Source organism: Brienomyrus brachyistius, chromosome 23 (genome assembly GCF_023856365.1).
Source record: "Brienomyrus brachyistius isolate T26 chromosome 23, BBRACH_0.4, whole genome shotgun sequence".
In the NCBI taxonomy this organism is placed as follows: domain Eukaryota; kingdom Metazoa; phylum Chordata; class Actinopteri; order Osteoglossiformes; family Mormyridae; genus Brienomyrus; species Brienomyrus brachyistius.
In genome coordinates, this window is record NC_064555.1 from 8,889,298 (window position 1) to 8,907,236 (window position 17,939).

The 17,939-nt window shown below is 44.3% G+C and overlaps 3 protein-coding genes across 4 annotated transcripts in view; all 3 read right to left on the reverse strand.

Annotated features, from left to right (window-relative positions):
* The window catches only part of elmo1 (engulfment and cell motility 1 (ced-12 homolog, C. elegans)), a 293,132-nt gene that overhangs the window by 66,432 nt on the left and 208,761 nt on the right, over positions 1-17,939 (reverse strand). The window lies entirely within an intron of this gene.
* Positions 775-5,912, reverse strand: rp9 (RP9 pre-mRNA splicing factor). Its single transcript, XM_048994314.1, has 6 exons — positions 5,633-5,912; positions 5,305-5,335; positions 4,696-4,825; positions 2,148-2,239; positions 1,979-2,040; positions 775-1,471 (listed from the first exon to the last, which is right to left on the reverse strand). Exons 1-6 carry the CDS (start codon positions 5,776-5,778, stop codon positions 1,291-1,293), a joined length of 642 nt encoding a protein of 213 aa, XP_048850271.1. The 5' UTR covers positions 5,779-5,912; the 3' UTR covers positions 775-1,290.
* On the reverse strand, positions 6,461-16,703 carry c23h18orf21 (chromosome 23 C18orf21 homolog). Its single transcript, XM_048994313.1, has 5 exons — positions 16,555-16,703; positions 11,970-11,992; positions 11,204-11,403; positions 7,449-7,651; positions 6,461-7,336 (listed from the first exon to the last, which is right to left on the reverse strand). The coding sequence occupies exons 1-5, from the start codon at positions 16,644-16,646 to the stop codon at positions 7,195-7,197; spliced, it is 660 nt and encodes a 219-aa protein (XP_048850270.1). The 5' UTR covers positions 16,647-16,703; the 3' UTR covers positions 6,461-7,194.

Sequence of the window (17,939 nt, forward strand, 5' to 3'; positions counted from 1 at the left end):
GGTAGAGAGGGGGGCTTGGGCAAAAAGGCTGCCCAGAAGGGTTACGGTTCCACTCCCTCTCGTACCCCCAAAAATCCGTCGCAAAGAATCCAAACTGGAAGCACGGCATTTATACTGGTTAAATTTCAATGAAAGTGTGGACCTGTCATTTTTCACAAACATATGTTCAAAATAAATTATTCTCAGACTCAGTGGCAGGAGAAGCCTATGTGCTAGACTGGGAAGGCTGGCATTGCCAAAGTCTCCTTATGGCCAATGCTAATTACAAACGGCATACAAAACAGAGTGTAACACAGTGCATGCGGCAAGAGCGAGCAGGACTGCACCGTGCTCGCATTTTACTCCGGAACCAGGAACTCCAGAACTGAAACCCTAGAACACAGTAAATATGTCCAAAAACGTATCCATATTAACATTTACTTAACAGACATATATCCAAAGCAAACATTTATTCTTTTGAGAATGCAGGGTCAGACAGCGTCTGAAGCAACTGGCGTTAAGGGTCTTGCCCAAAGGCGCAATGTTGAAATCACCCAGCCAACCCAGGGATTGGAACCAGCAACCTTCCAATCGCAGACACAGCATCCTAACCTTTTGAGCCCCACAGAACCCATATCCTGTGTGTTACCGATCCAGGACAGGGTCACATTGAGCTGGAGGCTTATAGAAATGCATACCATTTCTCATATGCAATTTTAGCCAATAGTGCAAATATTAAATTGGTACGAAGCATCACAATCCAGTTCCAAAAAATTCAGCACAAGACACAGTACATCAGATTTGAATTATGCTTTATTTTTGCATGAATCAGCAAACCCAGACCAGGAATCCTTGGTCAGTGTGTATTTCATTTATTTACGTGCAATTACGCAATCTCTAACGTATGCTAGGGAGGTCGGCTGATGCTACCATTCACAACTCAGACGAAACACACCTTAACTCGGTAGATAATATAAAGTGACATTTCCAAACATTGCCTAGAGAAAACAGAACTCATACAAATAATATGCAGAAAGATGACGGCTGCACTACATGCAGTGCATGAGCTTTCGCATTTCAGCCGCGGACAATCGCGTCCGCTTCTCCCGCGAGCCTCTGATGTTCCCAGGCAGCCATTCCGTACAGATTCAGGACTCCGCCGTGCTGTCCCCCCCATCCTCGCTGAGCTGGGGGCTCGTCTTCCGTGTGCTACTGAGTGACGATCAGAGTAGAGGGATGGGCAGAGAGGAGCTGGAGAGCTGGACGAGGGGCCTCGAGAGAGCCGCGCCGGGGCGACCCACAGCCCGGTCATCAGTCTGACGCAGAGCTCCCGCCCTCCTTGGAGGACTTGTGCTTCTTCTTCTTCTTTTTTTTCTCTTTCTTCTTCTTTTCCTTCCTCTTCCTCTTTTTGTGCCGGCCGTGGTCCGAGGAGCCGCTGCTGCTGTCCGAGTCGGACGTGGTGTCCTCCAGCAGCTGGCGTAGCTGCTGAATCCTGGGCAGGGAGAGGGGGTGGAGCAGGTGAGAGCAGCAGGAGCGGGTAAGGAGGCGCCAGCAAGTTATCGGGTGTTTAAATAGTCAGGTACAGAAGCCGCTCATTCAACGCAGGAGAAACAGTGTTTACAGGTCATTACCGATTACAGTAACGATGTGAACGAGGACATAACAGGATAATAGGAATATTTCAGGAACTTAGTGGAAGGGCCATCAGACAACAGCAAAATGAAGGAATTTGGGAAAATCAAACAGGCGTGTGAGAGAGTGACCTCCTTCAGCACCTCAGAGCTTCCATATGCAGTTACACTCTGCATCCTCTTATGGAAAATGCGGCCTGAAAGTGAGATACCTGAGAAGCACGTGATGCCCAGACTGACATACCAGAAGCAAAGATGTCGCATTTTTTGGATGCGGTTTTCAAAATAGAGATGATTCACAGGAACACAACAGGCACTGGGATACACGCTGACGCACCTCGCTTAAATAGTTTTGTTTAAAAACTAACCTTGTTTCTTTTTCGTTGCGCTTGTTCTCCCTGATCAGGTCGTACATGGGGTCTTCGTGTGCCTGCAAAAAAAAAAGGGCGCGATTCACACTGTGGGCTTCCGGCCCACCCACCACTTGCCTGACAGACCGCTGACCCGCACGGAAAGGTCGCTTGGGGCAACACTCACAACTCTGAACTGCTCCAGCTTCTGGTTTCCTTTGATGAAGAAGGGACACTCTTTGTCTCCTGTTCGGTGCCCGTAGTTTTTACAACGCCAGCCTGGGAGGAAAGAGCAGACCTCTGATGTGAGAAGACTTAAGGGGTAGGGGAGGTTCAAAGCCCATTGTAAGAAAGGGACCTGGGTCCCTTCAAGCCAATCAGCTGCGAGCAAAGGAAGGCAGACCCTATGGGAACACGCAGGCCGGGACACCACCGTGTGTGTGAAATAGTCCGTCTTTCACAACAAATTAAACAGGCACAACACAATCTCACACGGGGGCTGCTCTAGCTATAGGTGGAATAGCTAGCAGCCCAGCGTGCGGAGGAAGTGAAATTATCAGTTTTCTTGCTGGGGGGACTCCCAAATAAAGCTTTGCCTAGGGCCTCTGAGAAGGTAGCCGGCCCCACTCATAAATCACAGCCACTTCCCAAATAAAGGACCCCCCACACAGCAACAGTTAACACACCGTTTAGGATCAATTGGGAAGTATGAGGCAAAATAATGATGTTCATGTGTAAACATCTGAGGCGTCCGCACTTTAACATTGGGGCCTTCCCGTCTGTAAATCGCTTATCGACGTTCCAATCGCGGGTGTGAGCTACTGTCGTACATGTCAGGAAATTCCCCATCATCTCACTTGTTTCGAGTAATTCCACTGAGAAAAAAAAAAGGCACTCAAAGCGGGTTTCACATCCGGCAGACTGCGTTAACATTTCCCTAATATATTAATAACGGCAGTAAAACGTGCACCCATCCCGTAAATTGTACCAGAGGAACAAGACGCAAGTTGTCCGTGCACAATGAGTCTGTTCACTCTGCGTGCCGTGAGACGTGTGGACGGCGAATTAATGAGAAAATAATGAAGCTGTTGTTGATGCTTCAGAGCAATAGCTTAACCTTTGGTTTATCGGAGTAAAATGTGCACAGCGAATGTCCGTCTGGACTGCTGTGTGAGGTGATGCAATCAGGCTGAGGGTAGTTGCGGTGCCTTACCGGACTATAAATATATATTTCACAATCAGGTCTAACATACATAAAATCTTTTCTGCACAAAGGCTCTTCATACTTGCTTTTTATTGTACCTAGAAAAACTTTCCAATATTAAGTGTTACATGAATTACATTTAGGGCAAGGTAACTTTATTTACGTATCATTTCATATAGAGAGTAAAATCCAAGTAGTAAATTCACTGACAAAGCAGATAAATATTGTGTCACCTTGTATAATATTTACAATGCAGATCACTGACATCAGGTGTTCATGTGTTTCTTTTAATGACAGCGGTCAATATAACACCTGAATAACACGTGTCTGTGTGTGTGTGTGTGTGTGTGTGTGTGTGTGTGTGTGTGTGCATCAGGGCGGAGCTCTGCCACGCGCGATACAGAGAGCAGAGGTTTACAACTGTAAACACGCGACCGTGTACAGACAAATGACAAGCTGTGGTGTAAATAAGATAAATAACATAAGGCTATTTAGTTTATTTAATAAAAGGACAATGTTCTATAGGAAAGGTAACCTTGAATGACTTCTGTTGTGATCTGGCGCTATACAGAAAATAAACCTGAGAGGCGCCCCCTTATATAATGGTAGGGGAAACAATGTGAGTAGTTTAGTGCTGCTAAACTAGGGCTGAGTCATGTATTATCATACGGCACATGTGCAATAATCACAAGGGCTTCAGATAACGGCAAGACACCAGCTTTTCAGTACTATTCAGACATTTATTTATGCCCACAGTTTGCTAAGCAGATTAGTAGCATGGCTAAAATATCAATGAGACGCGTTTTTGTGACACCCAGAAGCTATTAATCTGTATCTTTATGTTTATGGAGCCCACCACATAATACAGTTTTGGTATACTATGGTTTGGTATACTATGGTTTGGATTACTTCAGTGCGATATGCACTGAAGTGGCGGTGAAGAAAGGAACAGCTCAGCACCTTGGGGATAAATAAGGTAAAAAGACAGTGGCGGTACTTTTTGCAGTTTAACGTCTGACACGTCTATTAAACATAGGGCAATGCCCAATATATATACTCATTAGTAATTTTTGAGCATCATAAATTGCCTCATTAATATTTTAGGTGGACTTCTAATCTGCTTAAATTGTGGGTGTAAACAAACATCCAAAGAGCACTGAAAAGCTGGCGCCCAGCCACGTTTCGCTTGTCATCTGAAGCCCTGGTGATTATTATGCATGCGCATTTCGAAGCAATATCACCTGGCTCTACGCTAAACCTAGTGCACACATGTGAAATAAAATGATAAACGTGGGACGTGCGGAAGTCCGAATCCGATCCAAATCTTACCCTATCATGATCCTACTGAAGAGCCATTCTTTTGAACAGCCCTCGGACATGAATGGAACCATTACGATTGTGAAGATGGCAGTATTTCCGTGTTTGGACACGGTTGAGCTCCGTTGGGCCATACCACCCCCCAAATACACTGCATCACCTAGAAAAAGCTACGTTTATAAAAATACCCATGTATGTGTGAACAAGGCCTTACACTGCATCACCTTGACCTCCCTCCCCAGGGGCATCCAGAGCCCTTTGGTGGGCGCGTGGGCCAGGAAGTCCCTGGCACCCTCATTCCCCGGCTCGTTGGGAATGCAGTCCTCGGGCTTGTCCTCTTCCTCCTACAAAGCCGGTCCTCGGTGCGTCATTTATGAAAAGTTTACCTTTTAACAACACATTCGTAGGACACGACTTATGTATTTTCCAGTGATTTTTAAACTATACTTTCAGTTTAAGTATGCATAATATGCACGGACAATTTTACAAAGTCTATAGAAAGTTTATATATGGTGCCAGGGTCACCAACTCTCACACTCTTTCAGACTCTCACGCTCAAGCAAGAAATCTTGCGGCAAATCTATATTATTCCACTATAAACCTAAAATTAGCTACATCAAAAGTGTTGGGGTAGTTTGCAAACCCTACAGACTATTTACAAGGTAATAAAACTGTTACAAATATGTAAATATGTGCGCATGCGCGTGCAGACTTGGAATTGAAAACCTCACTCCAGCCAGCTGACCAAAGTTGGTCACCCTGTGATGCTGTTTATGAAATAATGACCATAACTAATTTCCCCAGGTACTTAAATCACACTGACCTTAATCAGTCCTGGAGGAGGTTTTTCATAGCTGTAAGAAGAAAGCGACTGATTTTAATCAGGCAGAAAATCTGTTTCTGTCGTACTCGGCTAATAATCACCCTTCTATTACTTGCGGATTATTCGGTGATAGTGGAGTTGACTCCTTATAAACTACAGCCCATGTTGATAAAGGTTTTACTTTTACGCTATGTAGGTGGGAAATATTTAGCAGTGGGTGAAAACGATCGCTGAGTACTTGGAGATTTAACTAAACATCTAACGGCCAGTCGGTAACCTTCGCTTTTACCAAACTTAAATAAGGAGAGCTGGCGATCGGAGCACTCACAACGTGTCTACGTGCTTTCTCTCCTGCACCTCCTGGTTCATCTTTTTGCTGTGCACCATCAGCTTCTCCGCCTCGTCTTTGGCCTCCTTGCGCCGTCCGGACTCCCGCCGCTCATCTCGGTTTCTGGAGGACTTTCTCTCCGACATCGTGAACAATTGAATTTCTTTATCACTATTACTATCGAGTTTTAAACGGTGCTTTTGGACCGTGAGCAGCAGAATTAGCACTAACCCCAACCAGCCCACCTTCTACGGTACTTCCTTTCCAGAATTCTATTTTTAAAAATTGACAGCGCCACCTTCCGGCTATTATCAAGCCGAGTTCGGCTCCAGAAGTGAGTGGCTTGATAGTCTGTCAAATTTGCAATATATTATCAAATATTTAATTTTTTAAGTATTGTTTAGTGGGTTTTTAAATCAAAAGGAAGATATAATTTCTTTTCATACCGAACTTTCCATGATTAAATAAAAAAACTTAATTCAAAACAAATTTATCCGCTGCCTACAGTTGTAGTTGAATGTCCTTCGCTTTTGCTTATTCAGATATTCTAAAAATATTCTATTTTTACACCATTAACATGAAAGTTTGTACCCTTGCTTTCTGATCAGTATCTTCTACAGTCCAGTTCATAGCATTGGTTAGTTACGTTAACTGATGCTAAAATGTATTGAGTATTTTGAGTCCCCAAATTACATGTAACTTGGTTTGTTTGTGTCATTTTAAGAACAGCTAAATCTGAAACAATGGCTATAATACTGGTTTATGACCAATTATGTATATTTATTGCATTGTGTTACACAGCAGTGCAGTCACACCATGAGAAAAAGATTTTTCAATAACTTCTTTATTTACATTTAATAGAACACAAAACACAGCATTTTATTATTTGATAATTATCTAGGCCTACTTCTTAATAAAGACCAGCATAATGATATCCACCGCAAATACACGTACTGCAACTGAAAAAGATTTATATAAAATGGGATATTTAAGCTAGAACTCGAGTGCAATAAATAGTCCAGCCAGCCGAAGATACTCCAAAAATCCTCTTTATAATACGGTTCATTAAACTCCTGTATTACATCCAAGGAAAAATGAAAGTATGATACAAAAAGACTAAAATAATGGCAATATCAGTGTTTTATTGCAGAAAGCCTTTCTGTTTACGAAAGAAGAGTTATCCTGGGTGTTCTGTCGGATGACTTAATTCAGGCCGTTTATTAATTTACACATTAGAGAAGCCAAACATGTAAAGTCAGCATTGAAGGACACGTCAGATAAAATGTGCACTTTTCACTTGAACAAGAACCTAATCGTCAGAAAGCGGAACGTAAATATCCCTTTAGAGGCAACTCATCTTTTCACATTTCTGAATCCCTCCTTTTCTCCAGGAGTGAGACGAGGCAGGATTCACCGGAGGTTCTTCTGCGGGCTAACCTCGTAAGACTATCTGATGTTTCTGAGCCGCAGATGTATTAAAAGCGACAACCATCTCTATGGCTGGCAGGTGACCATCCCGGCCCTCGCTGTGAACCCCAGCGGCCCGTCCTTCCTCTCGCAGCTCACAGAGAGGACAGGAAGTCCTTTAAAGTGCCGTTTTTGCTCGTCTGAGTGTCGCCCGAGATCAGCAGCTTCCTGAGACGGGAGAAGGAGAACGTCCCACTGTCTGGTTTTGGGGAGATGCCCGAATCGGTGGACGCTGACCTGAGGACAGGAGAGGGATGCAGGACAGCCAGACATTATGGTCTGCACCAGAAACCACCACTCAATCTCAGAACAGCATAAAACTCAGACGTGACGAGCATCGAGTGTTTACCGCGGCGTACTGAAGGGGGTGGTCCTCCTGGAGGACTTGAAGAGTTCCGAAACTGATCTGCTCAGGCTCCTGGGGGTCTTAGTTGCAGAGCTGTCTTTATTGGTGCCCTCGGGAGTGCTCTGGCCTTTGGATAAAGACGCTAAAAAGTTTCGCAGCGAACCGCTTTTCTTCGACTTCCTGTGGCAGGTGTGACATGTGGCCATCTGACAGGAAACCAGAGAATGAAGGTTGACCAAATGATATACAGCGCTCACACAAGGTCTTGGGAGGCTTGCTTCATTCTGTAAAAATGCTGCAAATGTCATGCAAATGTCCTATTTAACATATCTGCACATATCTTCCGCACAAACATTCTGCTTATTAAGTGTCAATTTTTTTTGACTTACTCATTCAGTTCTGTTCTTACTGTACCATTTTACTATTAAATTGCAATTGTAGTCACTGTCTCCCAAAGAGATACTAAACACAAATGTTCGGTATTTTATGTTATTGGAAAGCTGTAACTAATTGAAAAGCACCCAGTGAGACTGCCTGTCAATAAATTAAACTTAGAGCAACTGTTTTAGAACTATAGTTTGGGTCGCGGTGTAGGACTACTTGAATGTTTTACTTACTGGTTGTTTCTAATGCGACAGATACACACACACACACACACACAGTAAACAAAAAAAAATGAATAAAAGCAATGATTATTGTTGTGAAACCAATGACTTTGCAATATCTTTATGGAATTAGGCAGGCGTCGATTTGAGCGCTGTACATCAATTCTGCATGCAGTCTGCAGGCTCTTCATGCCCGCAGCACTGATCCCTGCCCAGCCTGTAAAGTTCCGTCTTGCAGAACGCAGCTGGGATCTCATAGCTACAGCTTAGCATTGAAGGCTAATCCCTAACCCAGGAGACCTTACATTGGCCAGAGTGTAATACCAGCCCCCCTGCAGGTCACTCTCTGCACTTCCTCAATCTGCAGACTGAGTTCCCATAGAGAGTGAGGGACTGTCTTAACGACGGCCGTATTGCTTTGCATTAAGGCTACGGCCACTGATCTTGGCCAAGTTTGATATTACATTGAAATTGTGGCAGCTGCACTAAATTTTAAGAGTGATGACAGTTCAAAGCATCTGGACTACGATGGAAACAAAAACATGAGACGAAGGTCAGTGTACTAAATACAGACACAATGAGGTTTCGGCGACACTTAAATGGGACATTTCTGTTCCCAGCATACACACTGGTTGTGTGTGTGCGCATTTGGCTCTCTCATGGTGGAAATTATATAGACAGAATGGCAAACAACCAAAACTCAAACTGCCTGTCCTATAACAGGTGTCAAATGACAAAGTGGGAACTCACCGAGACAAAGGTAGTCATGTTGAGATTCCCTGTGAGGCTGCTCAGAAACTGCGCTGAACCAGTCACCTGAAGTCAGATTGTGTTTACTACAGCACAGGGCACAACTGCTTTTATAAAGGCCACACGGCAGCTCAGGCCAATCAGATGCGAGGGGAGGGACTACGTAAAAAGACTGACCAACCACGGCAAGGCCCCGCACAGTAACATATCTGGGGCCCCCAAGGCAAAATCTAGACCAAATCAAATTATCAGTTTAAAAGTGTTGACAGAAGTGAATTAATAAAGCAAAGGGATTCTAGTAGGGATGTTCTTTTTTTGGAAGCTGGAATTCTCCTTTGCCAGCAACAGTTTTTTTTGTTTTTTTACTGGAAAGTGTGATTACCCAGAATTCCTGCCTGTTGTAAGCAATGCGATCAAGATTTTAAAAGCTGAACTGAATAGATCACTGCTGCATCAAGGCTGACATTCCATCCAGACCTGGTTTAAAACTAGCATATGCACAAATCATGTTTGTAAGGTAGGAGCGAGACAGAAACCGAGGTTAGATATTGTAAGGTGATATCGGCGAACTTTTTAACAGGGGTGCTCCAATTTGGAAGGGGTCCACATCACTACAGCTCATAAACATCCAGAGTTCAGAAGAGATACACAAATGCATAAGACTGGGGTGGGCGTTCTGCCATTGGGGCAGTCGGTCTTTCAGATACTCGAAAGTAAACATCCCAGTCAGCGATTCTGAGGTCCCATATGCACGAGGAAGGAGCGATACGGCTAAATTTAGACAGAGAAACATGGCGTAAATAACGCAGATGTGAAATTATGACGGCACCGATGTGAAGCGCGTGGCAAACGCTACAGCTGGCTGCCAGCAAATGGAACACAGCGCCAGCGTGCCAGGCCACGTCCTGGCATCCCGGGACACTGCCAGATGTCCAGCCCCAGCCAATACTCACTGCATCCACAAGACTGCAGGAAGGTATCGCCACAGACAAACACAGCTGTGAGTCAAAGCCACTGCTGGACAAGGATCTACGACACTTAAGGTGTCAACGTCTTCCAGTGTCCTTCAGATCTGGCAAGCGTTACCTATCTGACAGGGCCTTATCGCTCACTACACAGTATCAGTGCGTCCGAGGGTCAGCTCAGGGTGCGTAGGTGAACCAAATGCACTAAATCATGAAACTTCCTGCAAAAATGGTCGATTCTACAGGTGAGACTGAATGTCGAACCGAAGGGGGAGAAAGCTATTTTTAGACGCCACCCCTATAAATACTGCAACTGCTGCACGCCACGACCAGGCCCACTGGTGACAAGCCAGTGCCATTCGCCAGTGTGACTTTGGTTGTTTCCATGGCGCCCCAGTCTGCCTGATCTATTCTGACCGGGACCAAGCTGGAGTGATAGGTCAGAGTGAGCTGGCGAGGGGGAATGCTATATGAGTGGGGGGGGGTTATGGTATTGCGTCCATCACATGCAGAATATCAAGAAAAAGACCAATAAAAGCAGCCCTCATGGCACAGAGGGGCTGCTACGGTGTGGAAACGCAATGACACGTACCAAGTCGTGTCATGCAATGCAGTGGAACCTTGAGCAGGTTTTGAACCAATCTAATTCTCACAGGAGGGAGGTGTGGGCTTCGGTGGGTCAGGTCTCTGTGCCTGTGATTGGAACGTGACATGCTGGGATGCAGCTGAGAGGGAGAGAGGAGCTCGATAGTGGGGGAGGGGGGGAGATTTGAGGCCCCTGTAATGTCCTGGGCCCCCTGAATCTTCCTGGGTATCCATACCCCTTTGACTCCTCTGGTCACATTTCCCCAAATTGCTTCAGGGACTTTAGATAAATAGCCCTGACTCCATGTTCAGATACCAAGCTTCACCCTTAGCTGTATATATGTGTGTGTGTGTGTGTGTGTGTGTGTGTGTGTGAGAGAGAGAGAGAGAGAGAGATTGATTATCTCGAAGCAGAGCATGATGGGATATGCCAAAAGAAGAATTCTAGTGTTCCTGTGCATTTGGCCAAAAAAAGCATCACTGACTACAACCTTGTCTCACCTGCTTCATAGGGCTACTGGGGCGGCTTGGGCACCCCACAAGCCCTCAGTCTGAACGGGCAGGTCCTGGCACAGCAGGGTGAGGGACATGGGTAAAAATACAGCGGCAACAGGCACCTTATATTGTGCAAGTAACTAAAATAAGTGACCTAGTTTAAAAACAAAAAAAAAAAACCACAAAACTTTTTCGTGGCTGAAGCAAACAATAGACCAGCTGGAGGTAAACAAGACAAAGGGATGTCGCATCAGAGGAGGAAGGTGTGCGTGACCACAGGAGATTATCCTGCATCTACATTTCACATCACCCAGCTGGCGATCGCTCTGAGAGCGACGCGAGGAGCGGCGGCCCTCACCAGCATGCTCCTGGAGCCATGGAACTTCCGCAGGACCCTCGCCTGCTCCACGTTCAAATGGCGCCGCGATGCCTCTCTTCTCAGGAGCTGCTGCACCCGGCTCGAGGCCTTCCGCTTTGGCCTGACCCTCACATGGTAGTTGTCCGGCTGCCGCCACTGGGAGCAGAATGGGCAGACTGATTCCTCCGGGAGGCTCTCACCTGGTATGAAGAGGGAAAAAGAGCGGGTCAAACAGAGGGTGCAAATGGATGTGGGCAAAGCAAACACAGGCAAACAAGGGTGAAACAAACATGGGCAAACAAGGGTGAAACAAACATGGGCAAACAAGGGTGCAGATAAACGAGGTGAAACAAACAGGAACAAACAGCATGTGAGATACTGATCACTGAATGTGTAAAACGGTACTGCTCTGCTGCCTAACATTAGGTGTAGAACGTGACGAGGCCTCGAGGCACATGCTGGGAACATGGCTCCCCCTTGTCAGCGAGTAATCGAACATCATTCACAGACACGTCGTTGAAACGGAGCCTTGTTTGGGCAGGAGGGGTGCAGTGGCGGCTGGCATCACTCCAGAGAATCCGCACAGAGTGCGCAGATCCGGGGATGTTTACATGGAGCAATAACAGAGGCACTGCAGACACCTGAGGAGGGGATTCCACCCTCGAGGTCATCAACCAGGAACAGCCAGCACAGCGTCAGCTGAGAGACATTAAAGAATAATAATAATAATAATAATATCAATAATAATAAGGAAGATTTCACTTACCTGATAGAGACTGAAACCTCCTCCTGAAATCAAACAGAAACAGATGTTAACATTCACACATTTTGATATAGCAGCATTATTTTCCGTATTCTGGCTACTTATCCTGGTCAGGGTCATATGGGGGTCTGGACCATATCCCAGGCAGCGTGGGGGACAAAGAAGAGGACACCCTACATGGGACGCCAGTATATCCCAGGGTGTAAACACACACATATATTCACACACAATGGCCAATTTACAGACACCAGTTAGCCTAGGAAAAAACTGGAGGAAACCCACATAACATGGAGAGAAGATACAAACTGCACAAAGTGAGAAGAGGGGGGCATTTCAAACCCTCCAAAGCAGAAGGACCAAGATGCCATTTTTTAATCAGAGGTTCATTTCCTTGAGTATCAGCAAGTCTGTGCGATCCCTTCCTAATTAAACCCTAAATCATGGCTGCTGACAAGGTGAAGAGAGAACAGCAAGGTCGCATAAGGTGTCCCGCCCCCCAGTCTCGCACCTTGTTCGAGCGTCTCACACCTCGTGCCGACCTGACCTGGCATGTGGGGTGTGGTGTGATCACGGGAGAAACTGAACTCCATCTGAACGGAAATTCCGAGTTCCAGGTCGGATATTTTAAATGGTGCGCGCCCTGAAGTCAGAATTCCTCCCCGGAAAGTCGGAGGGATCTACACAACCCCGAGCTCAGAATTCAAGATGGCTGCACCCTTTACCAACAGAAGTTAAAGCTGCAGTTTTATACTGTTTTTAGCCCTTATATCTTATTTGTGGTTTATTACATGCATGCACCTTCATTTTATATGAAGAAACTAGATATTATATATCATGCAGCGTTGAGGTTAGAAGTGGTGCAACAGCAAGAACACATCACTGTAAGCTATATGAGATGGTGGAGTGGACTTCCTGGAAGAGATATTTTATCTCAAAGGAACCTTCCTGGTAAAAATAAAGGATAAGAAATTAACTCCAGGATGTATTGCTATGGTGTGTTTATGCTCAAACGAGCTCCACGAGCAAGCGGCTTGCGCAGAAACGACACGGTCCAGCAAGGGCAAGACCGGCCAGTCCGCCACTCGCCTTCCACGCGATCAGTATTCAGATCAGTATCCAGAAGGTGTCATGTATAAAACCCATGGGGGTTTATTTCTGCCTTTGTTCTAAAAGCAGTGGGGGCTTCGCGTGAAGGGCCTCTTTCTCTCTTTACTTGGGCTTGAAGAGCTCCGACATGTCACTGCGCGTGCTGGCAGAACGACCAAGAGCAGGACCGGCCGCTGCCACCATCCGCCCCACTCTGCCGCGTGCCCTTTTAAGCGCATATTCTGTCAAGACCCTCATCGGCCAAAGAGACGGAAACCTGTGACAGGTATTTATCAACGGTGCTAAACGGGGACGTATCTGCAGGATACGATCTCAGGGACGGTCACCGATCATCATATTTACTACTCCGAGACACTGTGACAGTTGGCCTATGGCCAGGGCACCTCTCGCCAGCGGCGAGGTTGCAGATGGCAGAGTACCCCCCCCCATCCCCAGGCCCCACACCCGCCCCGCAGGTGTTTATTTGGGCCATTCACATTCTGCTTGTGCCTGGCCCCCTGATGCACTGTGGGGTCAGAGTTGCCCCCCACCCCCGAGCATCAAAACAGCCCAACGAGTCGGGCCATCTGTCGCCATCAGCCGATGTCTCGTCTACCAGGTACGGGAGGGGAGCGTGAGGCCTCCCGCTAAACAGCGCTCACAGCCAGCTAACCGCCTCTCGTCACCTTGTCGGGTCAGGTGACTGGGAGGTGGGGACATGCTGAGCTCCGTCCAAAAATAACGGCTGACGTTTCCTGAAATCACCATAATGCACAGAGCTATACTTGGGCACCACGGTTTTTAAAAACATATTAATTTTCAGTCTCAAAACATTTTTTATATTTAAAAACATTTTAATTCTAAACATATTTCTTAAAAAATGGGAGCAGTAACGTTAATGTTTTATAGTAGGAAAAAAATGCTTTTAACGTATTGCTGAAAAATATTTATAGATATTTAACTAAAAGAGAATTTTGACAGCTTGGAAAGCCATTTAGCTGCAAAAAACCAAGCTGGGTAATTAGGTGTGAAATGCCATCTGAAACCATCTCCAAGATGATCAGCTTGAAACGATCCTGAATGTTGACACTAGTAAGAGCTTTTCTTGTACCGAACGAAAGCTTTTGCTGCAAAGGGAAAAGAGAGACCCGGGAGCTAATTTGCTCTTCACACGCGATATGGCTGCAAATTGGCTCCTCCCACTCACAGTTCAGGGTCACTTTTAGCATCGAGCAAAGGAAATTTCACAGAAAAAGCTGGGAGAGGACTGAGCCATCAGCACATAATTTCCTGCGAAAATCAAACACTGACCCTGGGCGCAGTTACATAATAGATGCAAAACCTCATTTAATGTTCATCTAGCCGCTGTTCTCCATACAGTGCGCAGGCCAGTTCATCTACAGCTTCTGAGAAACGGATCCAGTTTCCCTAAATGCATAAGTGAGCAAAAACACATCTGCCAAAGCGGTACACCTAACCAGCAATCAACAAGATGAACACTGTAGTTAAATGCTGAATTTCAAAGTTGGACAGTCAATCACAGTAAAAAAATTAAATAAAAAAGCACTATACCAATATCTGAACAAAGAAAAAAATACATATATATCACCTATTTTACCTTCTTACTGGTCTTTATTAACAACTCAGTATGGAAGCTACATTAAAAGTGTATTATTTAAAAAAATCACCCTTCAGAATCTACCAAATTGATGATTTGGGCTATGACCTAACTGTACTAGGTCCTATGAGTAATATGGCATCTGTATATCAACCCATTTCATATGTATCCCAGTGATATAATACTGTATAGCACTGTCCAAATACATCAGCTGTCATTTTATAGCTCCGATAAATTATAATATCATAATTCTATAATATTATAAATTCTTTAGTCTATAACGATATACTGTATCTCACATTTAAAAAATGGCAGTCATATATATATAAAAATACTCCTCAACATACCGCACTTCACTGGATATCAGTTTCAGGACGCAACTACATTTAACTCCATAATCCAAGCGATTAAATTAAAATCCGGAAATTCCATTCGGGAAGGAGGTGTAAAGTTGGCAGAGAGATAACGTTATGAACAGGCTCCCACGATCTCAGCCATGGCTGCAGCAGGCACTAATCTCACATCGCAGCAGGAGATGGACGCAATACAAGCTGCCTTAGATGTAGCACGTTGATTATTATTAGATGTTTTCTTCGGTCAAACAACTTAAAGATGTTTATAGCTCCATAATGATTTATATAATAAATAAAATTTGGATCATTTTAGTAATTTAGAAATGGAGCAGTTTTGACTCCTGGTTTCAGCAGTTTAATTCAATGTATTCACAAGTTTGCTCATGACTTGTTTGTGTATTCCCTAAAAAAATGCATAAATTATTTTAAAAACTTTTTTTCCAAATGATTGATACCATATTTGTCCTATTTATCATTTATTACACTATACAGATTGATCCTAAGTATCACTTTCATTTAATTTCTGCTGCATTTATTTTACTAACATTTAGAGCAGGGGTCTCCAACTCCGGTCCTAGAGAGCTAGGGTCCAGAAGGTTTTCTATCCTACCTGGCTTCTGATGAGCCACACCTGTTAAATACCAGGAGCGGGTGTGGCTCATCAGAAGTCAAGTGGGACAGAAAACCTACTGGATAGTAGCTCTTCAGGACCGGAGTTGGAGACCCCTGATTTAGACCAACCGAGGGGGGGGGGGGGAATGGCCCATACTGCCATCTAGTGCCCAAACATCTTACTACACAGAGATATCATAATAAATTAACCAATATTTTGCAGCAATACGTTAAAAACACCAAAATAAAGGCACTACATTATACTTCAGATACCCGGTCTATGGATGGTGTTATTTAGCCCAAGCTAATTTGGCACACCTTCTAAAACTTTTCAAAGCTATCTAAAGTCTGTTTAAATCGCCGAACTTTGCGAAGTGTCGTCAATCACAAAAGCGGCTTGTTGAAGCCGTGTAATTACAGCATTGTTTTCCATCTAGTTTCTGATTCCGAGTCAGACCAAGCAGAACGTAACGGCATCTAACCGATGTTTATTGTACACTTCTTTTTTCGCGTGTTTTTCCAATACACTGAGAAACGGTTCGGGGGAGGGTTCTAGCAGGGCCTAAATCAAGTTTACCTGGGGCTTGCCTTTATTGTTTTAGAAGGAAGATTGGCATCAGGCCTAGAATACTCAGGACTATACTTAAAATACTCGGGGTATGGCCCCGAATGATCGGACCTAACGACGCCCATAATATTCTTCATTCATTCTACACAGATTATCTATAAGTAAGCCCTATTTTGCCAGCAGATGTCACTGTGTGAAACATCTGCTTTCGAAATATTGCATCTGTTGCCGATTCGACCTGTCATCAGCCTGTTTTTGCCATCACTACAGGACAAATGCCATGCCGTAAGACACGCTGAAAACACGATTTTATTACATTTAAATAAAAAGAGATTTTTGCATCACACTTACATCAAAAATCGCGCTTGCTCCGGGCAGATGTCTTTATAATAATGACTAGCATCGATTAGAAACTTGAAGGTTGAAGTACTTTTATTTGCCATAACTGGTTTTGAAACAAACACTTAAGACAGTATTCGGAACAAGCACGCTTCCGGCTTCAAACGGAAATACGTCATGAAGCGTAATGGGCGGAATTTGAAGGTTTTCCCCGCCCTTTATTCCTTATATGGACAGCACCTTAGCGTTATTGTTTCTTGCGTCTCATAATCAGCGCATTCTGACTCAGTTGTCGATATCAGACGCAGGAAATGAAAATATAAACTGAACTGGACTATATTACGAAATTTCATTTTTACTTCTGTGCTTTCGTGTATTTCCTGAAAATATCATTTTTCTAGTGTCCGTACCCGTACAGTGTGCTGATTTCAAGGAAAATTAACTTTATGTTCTCAAAATAAAAAAAGCCAAAATTGCACCTCGCTGAGCACATAAAACTACACCTTTGTGGACAATCCATCTAGGAAAAATAATATATATTCCGTATAAGCGCGGCGGAAGAACTGCATCATATATTTAAATCATCTCGGTCAAATGCAATGATGCCGTAATATTTGTATTCAGTAGGCGATATTTGATTAGTAAGTGAAACTAATGATAGTCAGGGATTTGAAATGTAGCCTATCTGCGCAGCAAAGACCAGGTCCACAGGCTTGATGCTTTGTTCTCGTCTTCCCTTTGTTTTGGAGAATGAATTACATAATTGTTACTTGGTTATGCAGGAAGTGAACAAGGAGGGTTAACTAATTGTTACAACCAATTCGTACGACAGTCAACCGTGTCATACCCCAAATTGGTCCACGAGTATCAAAGGCATTTCAGAAAGTAAGTTCACTGACTGAAATGAGCTGGCATTGAGAAGTTAGTGAGTGAATACACAGAACACAACATATCCTTCCTGACTTTTTTTCTTTCTTGCACCAACAAGGATAGTCTCAAATTTCGCAGTATCTCAATAAAGGTATTCGTTCATATATTATTTGGTCATTGTTTCATGCAGATGCAGATGCAGAAGCGTCTTCCGAACCTCAATAACATTTGTATTTTATATGCATGTAGGTCACGTTTAAAGGGATAAAACTTGGACGAAAAAAAATCAAGTGGGCAATGTGTAGGCTATTTGCAAATGAAAGGAAAGGAATGGGAATTTCACAATCTGATCAAGCGAAAATTCCGTGCTGATGGATACAGCTTAATCCCCTGAGGGAAAAGCTTATAATTGCTCGGAAAATTGTTTTCCTCCAGTTGCAAACGTTAATGACAGTCACGCTTTCCCTCCCTCTCTTTCACTGACGGGAACATATTAAAATGCAATAGTTTTCGTGTAAATAAGATCA